This window comes from Rana temporaria, chromosome 2 (assembly GCF_905171775.1).
Source record: "Rana temporaria chromosome 2, aRanTem1.1, whole genome shotgun sequence".
In the NCBI taxonomy this organism is placed as follows: domain Eukaryota; kingdom Metazoa; phylum Chordata; class Amphibia; order Anura; family Ranidae; genus Rana; species Rana temporaria.
The window spans coordinates 88,949,366-88,966,608 of NC_053490.1; the positions used below are offsets into that span (position 1 = coordinate 88,949,366).

At 41.3% G+C, this 17,243-nt stretch overlaps 1 protein-coding gene across 6 annotated transcripts in view; it reads right to left on the reverse strand.

Annotated features, from left to right (window-relative positions):
- The window catches only part of NUP58 (nucleoporin 58), a 67,085-nt gene that overhangs the window by 11,587 nt on the left and 38,255 nt on the right, over window positions 1–17,243 (reverse strand). For 4 of the 6 annotated variants that reach the window (XM_040340497.1, XM_040340498.1, XM_040340502.1 and 1 more), the window contains exons 12-13: window positions 16,494–16,695; window positions 1,094–1,192 (exon numbers count right to left, since the gene is read on the reverse strand). In XM_040340497.1, coding sequence (XP_040196431.1) covers window positions 1,094–1,192; window positions 16,494–16,695 — 301 coding nt within the window. The remainder of the gene's footprint in view (window positions 1–1,093; window positions 1,193–16,493; window positions 16,696–17,243) is intronic. The other 2 variants (XM_040340499.1, XM_040340501.1) reach the window with 1 other exon arrangement.

Consider the following 17,243-nt stretch of genomic DNA (forward strand, 5'->3'; position numbering starts at 1 on the left):
AATTTTATTTCAAAAGCACTGCATGGATCTGAAAAAGAACCAAATGCTATGTGCACCATGTTCTCTGGAGGATTCAATAATTTTCAACTTTGAGGATTGAACTGAATAAGGGTCCTTTCACACGGAGCGGACCGTTTCTGTGTCCGCCAAAGCTCAGCGGGGATCATCCGTCATCCCCGCTGAGCTGTCGGCGGATAGGGCGGTCCCCGCACACAGTGCAGAGACCGCCCTGTCTCTGCTCTCCCCTATGGGGGATCGGATGCAGACGAACCGTCTGTCCGTCTGCATGCGATCCGTTCCGCCGGACGGAAGAAAAATAGGGTTTCTTCCGTTGGCAAAAGCGGATCCCGACGGACGCGGACATTAGCGGATGCTCCATCCGCTAACGGACGCGATCCCATAGGGATTCATTACAAGTCCGTAAACGGACTTGTAATAAGCGGACGAACGGTCCGCTAGTGTGAAAGGACCCTAAATGAAGTATATGCATGTAAAGCATATCTATTAGTAGTCACTTATTCTGTAAAGTTGAAGATATTTTGTAGCTTATACAAGCCAATTCTTCAGTTCAAACTGAAGCTGTGATTTGGATAAAATTACAAAGTGTCTTCAACAATATAGAACAAATCCAGTCCAGTGACTAACGACTACTACATATATCATGACCTGGATAAATGAGGACCTTCACAGACATAAGCTACAGGTGGTTTGAATGGATTGCAATATTCAAAAGGTCAACATAAGCTACTGCTGCCATTTGTTTTTCTTACTTTTGAACCACCACTTAGTACACTTAGTATGGTTGCTTAGTGAGGGGTGATGCACAAATTCCTCAGACTGAAGTATCAGAACCAAGGAGGCCTATAGCATACCTATGACAAGCTGACACAAGAGTGCTGCCCGCCTGTATAACAAATCCAACGTGTGGGCCGCCTGAATAGAAAACTGTTCAAAGATAAAGGCTCAACACACGACTTTTCCTTTTCAACTAAAACCAGTAGGTGAAATTGATTTGCAAGCCACTTTTTTTTTTCTCCCCACACAATCATCTGCTATAGTAAGATGTTAAAAAAAAAAAAAAAAAAGAAGGTACCTCCAATACTTGAAGAGCCCAAGCCAGCTGGTTGTAGACCAGAACTCATAGCTAAACCGAAGGGTGCTCCAAACCCAACTCCTAGTGAAGGCCGGGGCCCTAATGTGAAGAGTAGAAACAAAAAAAAAAAACAAAAAAAAAAAAAAAAGGCAACGGAAAAAAAAAGCTTTTCTTATTTGCAAAGGTAAAGGGAAAAAAAGAAAACAGCAGTGATGTGAATCCACTAGAAAAACTTTACACACCCAATTCCTGCATTAGCCAGTGGTAGTTGAATTCTATTGTAACTGTACTGTCTTCCTTGATGTTGTAAAGCGCTGCGCAAATGGTTGGCGCCATATAAATCCTGTATAATAATAATAATAATAGTCAAATTTAGCTGGGCTTCATGTAGGATGAAGAGGTTTCACTGCTCTAAATGGCTTCTTTAGTTTGTTCAGTTTATTCATTTTAACTGGGAAAGCCACTTGGATGAGTGATGAAACATCTTCAACATTAAAGAAAAGTCCATCTGAATGTGACCATCTACTAAGCTAGCTGTAGCATGGCCTGCATACAAGTGAACCTTCACAGATCAAGTTCCAGCGTTATTCCCACCATCAACTAAGCTAAACCAATATACAAAATGATTGATTCTAACTACCGTAAATTTTACACTTGCAGAAAGAAGCAAAAACAAAAAAAAGTGTTTATTCAATTTATTGGTCCGTTGTAAAAAGTCATTCACTGATTAACAAGACAATGCAGATGTTTCTTGTAGCAAGTTAAAAGCTGGAATCAGGAGTCACAAGATTAAAAAAAACAGGCAAACTTACTACCTGAAAGGCTTTGGCCATGTCCAGCACATTCATAAAAAAACAAAATAATTGAGTAATATATCTCTACCCAACATTAGAATTACAAATAGACCAAACTTGAAATTTAATATGAATTAGTCTACCCTTGCCAATATTAGATTGTCAATATATATTTATCTTCCGAACCTCCAGAATTTTGGACACCTGGTTGATGAACACATTGTCCATAGACCATCACAGACCGCTCTCTAGGGGAACAAGGTTGCAGACTGGGCTCTCACCTGATATATTGTTTACGATTAGGTACACATCCGCTACAAAATGTCAACCCCTCCCTGCCATGGCCCAACCCCCTTACTGCAATTTTTGCACCAAATATTTTCTAAAATTATAAAAATGTCAAAACACTTTTCTAAAGGAATAATTTTCAGTTTTTGAAGTGGGAGGGCTTCTTATATGATACCCAGGGCAATTGGCTATCGGTGCTCATCCTACGCTCATCATTGGAAGTTTGAGCAGTGATGTATATGCCCAGCATTGCATCATCATTACCAACACATGACTATTAGGAAGATAGGCTCCTAGGTTGTTTTTTTCTTGAAGTGGACTTATTTTGGCTGCAACCCTGCTCCACCTAGGATGTAATAAAAAAGGAAGAGTGGCCACAATTCTTTTCAAAAACTCCAAGCTCTTTCTACAAAGAATTTTGTTTATTTTGAAAATATCACATTGGGATTGTGTTATTTTAAAAAAGTGCCAATAAACCCACTAGACCTCATTTATAAGAAAGGAAGCCTCCCTTTACAAAATAACCCGATTCAAACTGCTACTTTTCTAAGGATTTCCAAATGAAAAAAAAAAAATAATAATTCTCCAGAGCATCACACACTCAAGGTCTACTATTGGTTTTATTACCAACAAAGAAACATCAGTCTTTGCCAACATCAGTAAAAGTATAACACTGCCCTTCTTACTGTAATACCAACTTCATCATCTAAACTAAATGCATAAGAATAGTACAAAATTTATCATAATGCATAGAGTGATTACTGGGAACTTAAGATGGCCATACATTGTTTTTTACTTTCCATTTAGCCAGCCAACTGAACAAAAACAAAAAAAAATAAAAACAGCCAAATTCCCTATTCACGCTATGTCTTTGTAATCTGACAACGGGGCTCCCCCATCAGAATAAACTGTATAGAGCTGCAGCACATTGGCTGCATGCGCTGACTAAATGGAGGTTTTCCAAGACAATTCATAAGTCTATTGACAGACTTCTCAAGAACAGGAACCGTCATGCCTGGATTGAAGCATGTCTGGTTTTCGATCTATGTGGTCAGCTGTAGACTTGGTGGTCATTGCTTACATGAGACTTGTTGAAAAGTAATTTATTTATTTATTTTTTAATATATAAAAGCATAAAAACTAGGGAGGTTATGTCCAGGGAAAACCATGACAAATGAATCTGAACATATGCAGGCCAGAGAAGTTAAAAAAAAAAAAATCATATACTGGTGCCGATGTTGGGATAGGTTATAAACAATTATGCTATAATGCTGCACGCAAACTCAACACCAGTTCACATGAGCACATACACAAATTTTAGTGTGTTGCATTATTCAACCCTTAATGGACTGAGAATTGCGCTTACACTATTTATGGCAATTCAACGCACAGAACATTCAGAATGCACTAAAGCTTTTTTTTCCACCCTGCATTGTTGTGCAATTTAGAATATAATGGCAATGAGGAGCAAGAAATTCTTCTCATGGTTGCCATGGTAAAGTGGGGCAAAAAAGTATTTAGTCAGCCACCAATTGTGCAAATTCTCCCACTTAAAAAGAGGAGAGGCTTGCAATTGTCATCATAGGTATACCTCAACTATGAGAGAGACAAAATGTGAAAACAAAGCCAGACAGACAATCACATTGTCTGATTTGGAAAGAATTTGTAAGTTATGGTGGAAAATAAGTATTTGGTCAATATCAAAAGTTCATCTCAATACTTTGTCATTGCCAACAAAGGATATATAACAGAGGTCAAACGTTTTCTGTAAGTCTTCACAAGGTTGTCGTATACTGTTGCTGGTATGTTGGTCCATTCCTCCATGCAGATCTCCTCTAGAGCAGTGATGTTTTGGGGCTGTCGCTGGGCAACACAGACTTTCAACTCTCTCCCTCCACTCCAGGACCTTGAAATGCTTCTTACAAAGCCACTCCTTCGCTGCCCGGGCAGTGTGTTTGGGATCATTGTCATGCTGGAAGACCCAGCCACGTTTCATCTTCAATGCCCTTGCTGATGGGAGGTTTGCACTCAAAATCTCACAATACGTGGCCCCATTCATTCTTTCATGTACACGGATCAGTCGTCCTGTTCCCTTTGCAGAGAAACATCCCCAAAGCATGATGTTACCACCCCCATGCTTTACAGTAGGTATGGGGTTCTTTGGTTGCAACTCTGCATTCTCTCTCCTCCAAACACGACAAGTTGTGTTTCTACCAAAACAGTTCTACTTTGGTTTCATCTGACCATATGACATTCTCCCAATCCTCTTCTGGATCATGCACATGCTCTCTAGCAAACCTCAGATGGGCCCAGGCATGTACTGGCTTAAGCAGGGGGACACGTCTGGCACTGCAGGATCTGAGCCCCTGGCGGCTTGGTGTGTTACTGATGGCAGCCTTTGTTATATTGGTCCCAGCTCTCTGCAGGTCATTCACTAGGTCCCCCCATGTGGTTCTGGGATTTTTGCTCACCATTCTTGTGATCATTTTGACCCCACGGGGTGAGATCTTGCATGGAGTCCCAGATCAAGGGAAATTATCAGTGGTCTTGTATGTCTCATTTTATAATTATTGCTCCCACAGTTGATTTCTTCACACCAAGCTGCTTGCCTATTGCAGATTCAGTCTTCCCAGCCTGGTGCAGGTCTACAATTTGGTTTCTAGTGTCCTTCAACAGCTCTTCACCATAGTGGAGTTTGGAGTGTGACTGTTTGAGGTTGTGGACAGGTGTCTTTTATACTGATAACAAGTTCAAAACAGGTGCCATTAATACATGTAATGAGTGGAAAACAGAGGAGCCTCTTAGGCCCCTTTCACACTGGGGCGGGAGGCGGTATACCTTCGGAATTTCCACGGGATTCGGCCACTAGCGGTGCGGTATTAACCCCCCCTAGTGGCCGATAAAGGGTTAATACCACCTGCAATGTGCCTCTGCAGAGGCGCATTGCGGGCGGTATTACCGCGGTTTCCTATTGTTTTAAATGGGAAGGAGCGGTATACATACCGCTCCCTCTCACCGCTCCAAAGATGCGGCTTGCAGGAGATTTTTCTCTCCTGCCAACGCATCGCCTTAAAACCCCATTGGGGGCAATTCCCATTGTATCTACTTCCGGGGTGAGCAGAACAGTCTCTCTGCAGATGTGTGTCTTCCTTTTTTCTGGAATCTATAGATAACCTAAAAAACGATCATTTAAACTTAGACCATTCTTTACTCTCCATCTGAAGGGAAAGCCTTTGTACTTTGTAACAGGCTGGCCCACACAAGATTCTTTCCCCTCTACCCACATTCAAGCCCCCCCCCCCCCCCCCAGGCAAGTTTCCCCTTAGTCACCCGCTGCAGATTTAGGGTGGGTATTCTGCTCACTTTACCCCTGTCCTAGGTTCTAGAGTACCTCAATTCCTTCTACTGCCCTCATCGAGGCATACTCTCGTAAATAGCGTTACCGATTGAGCTTCTCCCAGCCCGCACTACAGTTCAATATGTACAGTCACTGGTGCCTTATAGCGTTACCTCTGCTCTATTCAGTGAGCCCATTTATCCAGTTGTTGCTGGTCTCTCTAACCTCACCGATGTCGCATTCTTTTTAGGTGACTGTTTTACATATCTTGTACTAATACTTAAGAACCAAATAAAAGGTTTTGGGAAAGTAAATCTAAAGTGGTCTTTGTGTTAGTTAACCACCATTTGGATTTCAATACTAGGTACCTGGGTGCCCACAGCCTCAAAATTTCTTTGCACTGGTACTACCTGCCAAAAATTATAATTTTTGTGTTAGAGCTGCGCTGCAACCGCCCAGTAAACACGTGCTCTGTGCAGGTTTTCAGGGTTAAAACAGGCAGTGAGGAGGCAACATACTACCTCCCAGCCCTCCAACCACCCCCTGAAAACCACCAATTTTTCAGATGGATGGCAAGGGTTGCTGCAAGTGTGAATGAGGGATTTTAACCATGCCCTGTTCTACCCAAAAACAGGGGGCGGCGGCGTTTGTCTTTATGTATACTTTAAAGTGTTGCTAAACCCAGGACCCTGCATTCACTATATATCTGGTCTCACACTGTACACAGAACATGGAAATGCAATTATTTTAGTAAAAATAAACTTCTATATACATTTTCTTATAAGCAATATGTAGCAGTCCTGCGACTTCTATCAAGGTTTGGCTAAACACCAGTAAAAGCAGTAGGAGTATTCTCCTCTCACCCTCTGTCTGGACAGTGCCGACACACACACACACACACACACCTCTCTAGCAATAAACACATTAAACTAAGCATGTGTGCCTCCTAGAGCTCTGTTCTTTTCAGCAGATAGATTGGGGACAGTGCGAGGGGAAAATCAGTGAAGATAGGATGAATACAGCCTTTTTACAGAATGCGGAAGGTTTCACAGTGAGTATAACAAGTATGCTTTACTGCATATACAGACTGATTTTAATGTTGTGGCTTAGTAACACTTTAAAGTAAGCCAGGAAGGTAGCTAATACAGCCAACAACATGTATTATAAAGCCTGAACAAATTAAATTGATATTATACATTTTAGTTTAGTGTAGTAGAAATAAATGTGGGATTTCATTGCCCTGTTTTAGCTCTACAGGCTAAAAAAAAAAAATTCAGAAACATTGCTGCTTCAAAAATAGGGGCGCTTCGTAGTGATTAAAAAAAAATAAAAAAATTAAAGAGCAAACCTTGAAAAAAACTTTCCGTTCTCAGGGAACTCCCCATAATAATTACTATACCCACAGCTCAAGGCACATTAGCATTATGGTCAGTGGGAAGAATTACCACCCCCTCCCCTTGAGGATAACTAAAAAAAATTATTGGTTACTTATGTGAGATGTAGAAATTGCTCATTGCCCAAGGAAGACCAAAACAGCCATTTCAGGAACCCTGGTTAAGGAAGGCTGGCCTCGTAGAAGGGGAAGTGGACACTCCAGAGTCAATGAGAAATAAGAAGCTGCTGGGTCATTCAACCCATCACTAATTAGTTTTGGGTAGACATTCCTTTCAGGCCGGGTTCACACTGGTGCGACACGACATTCGTCCTACTTTGGATCAGACTTTTCCCTGCGACTTAAAGTCAGAGACGCAGTCGACTTCAATAAACGGGGATCCGACTTGGATCCCCACCAATACCAGGCACTGCGTTTGGTATGAATCCTAAGGAGAACTCCACGCCAAATTTTAAATAAAATAAAAAAAAACAGCATGGGTTCCCCCTCCAAGAGCATACCAAGCCCTTGTGTCTGGTATGGATTTTAAGGGGAACCCCCTACACTTGGGGGAAAAAAAAAAGCATGGGGGTCCCCCCAAAATACATACCAGACCCCTTTTTTTTCAGTTCGGCAGGTCAGGAAAGGGTGTTGGGATGAGCAAGCGACACCCCCCCCGAACCAGGGCGCATGCCCTCAACATGGGGGGGTGGGTGCTTTGCGGCAGGAGGGCGCCCCACATGATTCCCCTCCCCCCAAGGTAAATGGGTAGGGGTACGATCCCCACCCTCTTTCCTGACCGGTCGGGCTGTGTGCTCGGATAAGGGTCTGGTATGGATATTGGGGGGACCCCCACGCTGTTTTTTTCGGCGTAGGGGGGTTGCTCTTAAAATCCATACCAGACTCAAGGGCCTGGTATGTTCTTGGAGGGGGAACTCATGCCAGTTTTTTTACTTAAAATTTGGCGAGGAGTTCCCCCTCAAGATCTGACCACAAGTCGCATGCCAAAGTCGGATCAGGCAAGACTGCGTTCCGACTTATTATTAAATGGGCTGAAGTAGGATCAAAGTCGGACCAAAGTAGTACAGGGATAATTTTCAAAGTCGGACCGACTTGTGTCGGACCAGTTAAGACGGCTCCCATAAGGAAACATTGATTTTCACACGTCATGCGACATGAGCTCCCAATGTCGGAGCATTTGTTGTACCAGCGTGAACCGGGCCTTAAGGAAGTCCAAATTAAAAAAATCACCATCACTGAACAAAAAAAAAAATAGTCAAAATATGCAGTAAGGTGATTCTACCAATTTATCAAAAAGCACTTCCTGAACGGAACTAGGGTAGGCATGGAGCACCATAACATCACACGGTACAAGATGCTATTTGTATTCTCAATGCAGTTAAAAATCTGTTTATTGCTTTTACACAGCACAACTTTAGTAAATCTCAAAAAATATTAACAAAAACATGAGGCATTAACATGAGTTAGGGGGGAAAAAATGGAAAACAGTATGTAAAATGAAGAGCTTTCGTTTTTTTTTCCCTTAGTGTCTCAAGTACAGATTAAAATGTCATTAAATAAAATTGCTGCCTGTCAGCAAAGCAACCATAAATTTAAATATTTAAAAAAATAATGAAATACTGGTCTGGCAGCAATACAAATAAAAAATGTAAACATTTGTAAAATACACATTCATTGGCAGTAGGTATGCAGCATCATAGAAAAAATTAAATAAATCACATTCACTAAAATAATGAAAATTAGAGCCACTGCCTACAAATTAAACAGAATGGCTTAGTTTATAACTGGGATAGACAAATTAATGTAGAAATCAGGAGCCCATAATTCTAGTTTAGTAGTCGGTAGGTGCCTTAAAGATGGCAGCAATGCTTAGCATTTCAGACTTCCTGTACCAAGGACCTGGGTTCCAGCACCACTATACCCTTCTGTGAAAAATGTATCACAGCCCATTGAAGTTGACGACTTTTTCACCATAGTTGAACATGCTGTTATGTGCTTATAAAGGTGATATACTTGAAAAAGTGGGAGGGGGGGTACACATCAAAATCTAATGCCCCCTGTAGAAGACACATCTTGTAGGCATTTTGTATACCTCCCCACCAGTACGTCATTGACTGAGTGAAATATTTGACCACTTCTCCATGCAAAGTTCCTTCAGTTGCTCTTTTTGCGTAATTTCCTTGTGGGTTTGCTAGTGCATTTGGATCATTATTGTGGTTCAACTTCAGCTTTGTTCCATTTTGGGTTCAGCTTCACATTCTCAAAACGCACTTTGATATGATGCAGAACGATATGACTGCGAGCTACCCGGGCCATAAAGCAGAAAAAAACCTCAAACCACAACATAGCCACCACCACACAACAGTTATGTTTGTATCTGCCCTGTTTTCAGCAAACACATTATTAATGTATCCAAACAACTAAAATCTTTGATTAGTCTTCAGCACATTTTCTAAAAGAGCTGGTCTTTGCCTATATGTTTAACCACTTGCTTACTGGGCACTTAAACCCCCTTCCTGCCCAGGCCAATTTTCAGCGCAATCACTCTAACAATTGCGTGGTCATGCTACACTACCATTTACACACAAATAGAGCTTTCTATTGGGGGTATTTAATCACCATTGTTTTTTTTTTTTTTGCTAAACAAAAAAAAACAAAAAAGACCAAAAATGTAAAGTTTTCATAGTTAGTTATAAAATTTTGCAAACAGGTTATATTTCTCCTTCATTGATATGCGCTGATGAGGCTGCACTGATGGGCAATAAGGCTGCACTGATGAGGCTGAACGGATAGGCACTGCTTAGCAGCAGTGGCTCTCTGTGTGTGGGACTGATGTCCCGTTTACACAAGCCAGTAATCTGCTTTTTTTTTTTATCCTCAAGCTGTCAGCTTGGAGGGGAAACAAAGCTGATAACCAGCTTCTGTTTACATCACGTGATCAGCTGTCATTGGTTGACAGCACCCTGATCTGTGATCAGATGAATTCAAACACAGCACGACGTACATAGATGTTCTCGCAGCAATTTAGACCCACGCTGTAGCCGGCGTTCGGCTATAGTGTGGGCATGAAGAGATTAATGGCAAACTAATTTTGTGCTAATGTTTTTTTTTTTTTTTTGGACAGCAAAAGATTTTCTCCCAACATCTTTCATGCAGGTTGAATTGATGCAATCTTTTTCTCACTGAACATTGAATGCAATTTGACTGTTGCAAGAGTTTTACCTCAACCACCCGCAATGAAAATGTGGGGTTTTTTGGAGAAGAATGATTTATTTCAAATCATTCGGCAACATTTTGAAATCCCCTGCCAGACTCTTAGGCACCCACAGACTTTTTTTTGTTTTTGGAGGACCATAAACAGGATCTCGACAGGATGACACCACACATGTTGAAAGCAAAAGAACACCAGACCTCCGATTTTTGGGTCTGTAGGTTTATTCTCAAGTTGAATCTGTTTGCAAGTTTGAACAGCCACATTTAAGTGTAGCTCCAGCCAAAAAAAAAATATTTAAGCTTTTTGGATAGCATAGGGCCCTGTTCAGAAGATTGTACCTCACTTTCTGTCCCAAGGACAAGTGAATTTAGAAAATTTTGGGTTGTTGCGGAAACAAGGATTGGTGATAAAGTTGTGGAGACACCCTTTTGCCCCCCATAATACCTCTTACGGGAGTGAATTTTCCTTCCCAAGGGTAGATTTCCTCTCACTTCCTGTTGTGTCTCTCTCCGTCTGCAAGTAGGAGTCGTTTGTAAGTTGGATGTTTGTAACTAGGGGACCGCCTGTATTCCCTAAGGCTACAGTCACACTGGCAAATAAGACCGGTGTGAATTGTAGCTGCAGGAATCTTGTTTACAACTGCAGGTGAGAGCTCGCTAGGTGCAGCCGCTGGCCCCACTCACTCTGACAGTGTGCGTCCAGCAGTGATCACTACAGGCAATTGCTGGCTGTGCGAAGAGCTGAAAATAGCTACGACCACCGGTGACCCGTCATTTGAGCGAATGAGGCTGCACTTAGACACTCTCATCCACAGTAGTAAAAAAAAAATTAAAATAAAAAAGGATTTTGGCTGCTAAAACTCGCAACAGCCTTAAATTGCCAGTGTAAACATAGCCTAAGGAGCGTCTAATCAGTGGCACCTAATCTGGAACACTGGATAATAATTTTACAAAATTTTAAATATTGTAAATGTAGGGGTGTACTTACCTTTTCATTATGACAAAAATGTGTTTGTTACTTTAGATCACAAAAATGAATACATCATGTTAATGTTGCATGTAATTTGTTCAAGTAGATCACCTTTATCTGTGGACACTTTCAAATGAAGATCCAATGTGTGCCTGTTGCATCATTTTGAAAAAGTCAACAAAATTTCCATGGGATGTGCTGTCTTTTTTACATGGGTATCTGCACAGAGTATGAATGTCCTCCATGTGTCTGTATAGGAGAGTCAGCTTCCAAATAAGGCACAATTTCTAACGTTACAAGTGGATCGATTATACTAGGTAATAATAGGATCTAGGTAAAGTGTACCGGTTTGTTTCAATCATAAAAGACATCAGATATCAGAGACCCCAAGAAAACAATGGATATGTTTTCTATACTCTTTAAAATGTCTGATGGTTCCTAAAAACTGTTTGATCCTCCGTTCTATATTAATTTGCCCACAAATGAAAGCAACCATTTTGTTGGCAAGAGACAAGAGTCACACTCTTCTGCTACATTTTCAAGAAATGGCTGCCATCAAAATAGATCACATTTTAATATGTTTATATCTCATAAAATCCAATAAAAATAACTTTAAAAAAAAAAATAGATCACATTTTAAATACAACAATGCTTCCTGATTAGTGTCACTTTTTTTTTTTTTTAGAAACTGCGATAACAGCAGGTCCATGAACAACAAATGCATCTCACAACATAGATCTGTAGCCTCAGAGGTTGAAGCATCTTGACCTTCTGCATTACACCAGCTTATTAACAAAACTGTGCTAGAGCCAAGATAAGCTATATTCTTTACTCAAAAGGCATTCTACAGAACCTCTCAGGACAGCCTTACCTAGCGTGACCAAGGCGGTGATAATTCTGGCACAGGGATGCGACGGATCATGATGCAGAGCTGAGCACTGTTTGGAACCCAGTGGCACTTCCAGGCATCAAGCACTAGAAGTCCCCAGCACCAACTGGAGCCTTGGCTGTGACTGGTAACCGCTGTCCTGAAGGCTCCTAACCACACACACACACACACACACACACACACACACACACACACACACTTCAATGAATATTAAAGTGTTAAATCAATCAAAATAGATATTTTAATTTTGTAGCAAAATGTTGGACAGTAAAATCCCTGACCGTTTTTTTTTAATCATCTCTCAGGGAATCTCTGGTGAAATTATTGTGACAATAGTCCTACTCTCCACGATGTATTTTTATTTAACTGAAAATGCCACAAGGTGAGCACTATGCCAGAGAGAACCCACTATTGGAGTAGCCAAGCCATAAGAACCCACAGATTGACTTAGCGGATTAACCACTTTACTAGGGATAAACCAATACTGTCCTGTGCGAGTTCAGGTGTGACTTCTAATCTCATACATTGCAATTCACACTGGATTCGCAACTGAACGAAAATCGCACAGGACCGGCTTTGAAATCACACGGCAAACCGACAATGGGGGTATCGGTTTTTAGTATCGCAGCATTTGTACGAGTACAAGTACTCATGTAAATGGCTAGTATCAGAGCCCATACCAGTATTGGTGCAACTCTACTCTATCAATATATAAATCACACTTTTGGGTGGACAGAGCCTTTAAGGGCCATTTAGAAAAGTTATATGAGAACTTTAAAGATTATCTTGTTTCTGGTCTGGTAAAGGCAATGTGTTGGAGAAATAAATACTGCCACTGCAAATGAACCAATACAAATGCTAGTTTTCTTGTAGTCCGTCTTCAACACATTGGGGTTGATTTACCAAAACTGGAGAGTGCAAAACCTGGTGCAGCTCTGCATAGAAACCAGTTTCCACCCAGGTTCACAATGGGCTGCCAGAAAAAAGCCATGCGAGTTCAGCTGATCTTACTCCCGATATCGAGAATGATTACAGAGACATCTGTGCAGTTTGTCAATGTAAATCGTGGGCCGAAATTGCCAAAAGTAGTACAGAAACTACTTTTTGAAATTGGTGCAGCGCCACACCAATTAGGACAGTGCCATTGCTGGAAATTGCCATGGATTTGACATGTCAAAACACACCAGTGTGAACCACGGTTCCAATTTCTTTTTTGTCAAAGCTCGAAATTGAATAAGCATAAGTTAAAAGCCGATTGACTACAATGTACAGCTGCCCCAGATTTTGCACTCTTCAGCAAATTATAACCCATTGTGTTCATTCTGTCTCATCAAAACATTAAGGCTTTGTTCACACTATGCTATTATGGATTGCGGGCGGAATCGCCACGATTCTGAATCTCGGGATGCCCTTGCGATACCAGTTTTCAATGGCACTCAATTTAGGGAGCGATTTTCTCCTGACAAGTCGCAGTAAAAATTGCACGCACACGAAATCGCAGGGTGCCTGTTACATACAAGTTGTTCCAGAACTGCTACTGGGCAACAGGCGGCCTGCGATTCTGTTTGCACGATTTTACACAATTTAACCAAGATTTGTCAGGCGACAATTGCAACAACATCGTGCCACAATTTGAGTGCCATTGAAAATAATAGGGATTGTAAGGGCTACACAATTCCTACAGTACAGGTTTCCTTTAAGCCCATCTCTGCATTCAGAGGAAATTTCTCTAAGTATTTACTATCTCGGTAGGTCTCTGAATGAAGCAGTCATTTCCAGATTTTCAAAGACACCGTCTAGTTTCATGGAAGATACAAATATTGCCATTTGTGCATGCAGCTTGGTGACACCACAAAGCGTCTCAGAATTCCAAAGTACCTTCTCCCACATGAAGGACAGAGGGTTACAGAAATGTCTTACCTCCTCACAAGAGAGAGAGATGTAGTGACATTAATCAAAAATTGGCACAAAAATTGGCACAATATTTAAGTGTGTGAAGATTTGTCTCCAACATTCTGCACAGCAACCAAGTCGTTGCTTTACACTAAAGGAAAATGAAAGACGGGATCCGACAAGCTGGCTTATCATTTGGGATTTTAGCCCTTTAAAATAAGTCAAGGTGACAAGCCTCTAGAGCTGGGAAAAGGTTTGTGGGGGGAAAAAAAAAGCTGAAGGATGAAGGACGTTGAACATATTTGCATGCCAGTGTACCACCCATGTTTTAGTTGCACCAGCAAGGAAACTAAAGGCAGTAGAGAACAGGCATTATTATATGGAGCAGCCAAGAGAACTTTCTGGAAATTCCTATAATTTGCAATATCGTTGAACAGTCCCCATCTCTCACAACAAAATGAATTACATCATGTAGCAATCTAACCAGCTAAACACCGTAATTCCCTACTGTAGCTTATGATTGCAGTGAAATTAGAGAATATATCTCTCTCTTTTTTCCCCCGTTCAGAAGAGCCAAAATCTTGCTTTTTCTGGAGAGAATTCTACTGCACGCTCACTCAAATACTGATCATATAATGTCTATTTAACAGAAAGATCAGGAGGTCAGATTGAATGATCCCCTCCAGCAGAGATCATATGCACACAAAAGTGTTTAGGTTATAGATGCAGGAAAGCTATTGCAGCCCTTCTATTACTCCTAAAGTGTTACTAAACCCAGGACAAAGCAAAACTTGTTTATAGGACTGGGGTATCGTGGAATAATATGGCGATCGCCATCCGTAACAGCAGTTACCCAAATCCCATGGTTACTGACAGAGGAATTGCAGAAAAATCTATGAGCATGTGTGATCAGAGATTGCATCGGCTAATGGCACTGCAAGTGAATCCTGCAGATGTAGTTCTGACATTCAAAAAAAAAAATCTGTCAGCCATGGGAAGGGTAAAGCCTTAAAGTATTAATAGACCCAGGGCCCTACATTCATTCATTATATCTGGTCTCCCACAGTACACAGAACATGGAAATGCAATTATTTTACCAACTATAAACTGCTAATTACCAATTCTCATCAGCAGTATAAAGCAGTTTTGTGACTTCCATCAGTGCCTGGTTAAAGCTTGTAAGAGGAGTTTTCAATGATATGAGGCTGCAGAACCCCCGACCCTCTGTCTGGATTGGCCCTGTGCTGATCACATGCACCCTCCTAAAAAAATCTAATAATCTAGAAATACACACTAAACTGAGCATGTGCAGAGTGCCTCCCAGGGCTCTCCAAACTGCGGCCCTGGGGCCAGATGCGGCCCTTTGCCTGCCTTTATCCGGCCCTTGGGTCACTACTTCCAAAGATACAAGAGACGATTCTGCCAACTGATACCAGCAACGAAGCACAATATCTCCCACTGACACCAAAAATGGGACACTATTCCTCCCACTGATACTAATGATGGGGCATTATTGCTTTCAAATGATATTGATGGGGTATTATTCCTCCCCAAGGATACTAATAAATGGGCACTGTTCCTTCCAATTAAACCAATGACGGGGCACTATTCCTGCCAATGATGGGGTACTGCTTCTCCCCCAATACTAATTATGGTGATGTTTACTCCCACCGATGCCCAAAAAATTTCCACTACCACTGGCCAGAGTCCGGCCCCCCTAAAGTCTGAAGGTCAATAAACTGGCCCTTTGTTTAGAAAGTTTGGAGACCCCTGCTCTATACCATCAGCAGATGGATTGGGGACAGTAAAGGGAGAGGATCAGAGACCACAGGATCAAACAGTCTTTTTACAAAATGCAGAGAATTAACCCCTTAGGTTCCACATTGAGTATAACAAGCATGCTTTACTGCATATACAATATAATTTTACTGTTGTGGGTTTAGTAACACTTTAACAATTTGGGCTGATGCATCCAATCAGTAGCACTTCCTTGACACATGCCCTGCCCTGTTTAGCAGGGGATGACAAGAATATCAGGATAGAACATGCCCAGATATGCTGAACAGTAGGTATTACTGAATTGATTTAGGAATTTTAAAGTTAGAGAAGATTGAGATGAAAATAGAGCAGGATGTGTACTGGGTGCGTCAATAACATTTAAGTATAGTACTACTTTAGGCTACATTCACACCCGAGTGTTTTCAGCTCATAAAAAATGCCCAGCAAGCAAAATCCCATTAATTTTAATGGCACCTGTTCACATCTGAGCGGTCTGTCACCTGAAAAACACCTTAAAGCTCAAAAAAAAAAAAAAAGAAGAACATGAGCTTCTTTGGGCAGATTACAGGCGTTTTTCAGCTTTTTACATTGGTGGCCTGTACAAAAATGCAGGAAAAACGCACGACTTTGAAACGCTCAGGTGTGAATGCAGCCTTGAAATATGTTTCCAAGGACAGCAAAATATTTACTTTTAAAAGGTATAATTATTGCCAAAACTAAAACCTGTCTACTCTAAAAGCTGTATTTAGTAAAAATTAGGAAGACCCAGTTTGAGAGCTAAAATAAAAAAACGTACTAATCATAGATTGGGTGTAAGTTATCTAGAACTTGAATGCATTCAGACCTGTAGCAGGCTGCTGCTGCTGGGTCAGGGTTGCAGCCATCGCCACAGCTGCTGCGTTTGGTACACTGCCAAAGGGTGTGGGCCCGGTGGTTATGCGTGGGGCACTTTGCCACTTCTTGGCTTCAGTTCTCCGTGCCTCAAATATATCTGTGGAATCGCCCAAGAATGTCTTCCGGAAACCAAGGTATTTTTCCTTGAGCATCTGTAAGCAAACAAATTCTTGTTAAATACTTCAGGCAACACCAAGTCATAGAACCACTAATGCTATTCAGGAAACAATGGAACTGTATTTGAATCAGTAAATCCACTTCAGTTGTGTATAATGTTAACAGTGAGATTTAGTAGTCTTCTCACACAGAGCAGAACTGCAGACTTTAAATATACAGCAATCCACTTCTGCAACATCCTTTTAAGTTGACTCAAGAGGTTAGTTGCTTGAACCATGAAATAGCTCATCCTGTATTTGTACAGGTTTGGATTTAGGTCTTTTGGAATATGCATGCAGTTGTGGGGCTTTTAAAGAATAGGTTGGCTACAAAAAAAGAAATAAAAAAATTTCCCCCAGGTAAAAGAAGTGCATTATTTTTGTTGCAGGGCCTGTAAAGCATTGCACCAGCGATCAGCAGATCGCTGGTGCCATGCAGGTCTCCCGCAGATCTGTCAGTGTATCAGCTTCTTCATACGAGGAAGCTGATGAATTCTGACAGGAAGACTCAATGAGCTACCACAAGGCTCACAGTGGCATGGTAG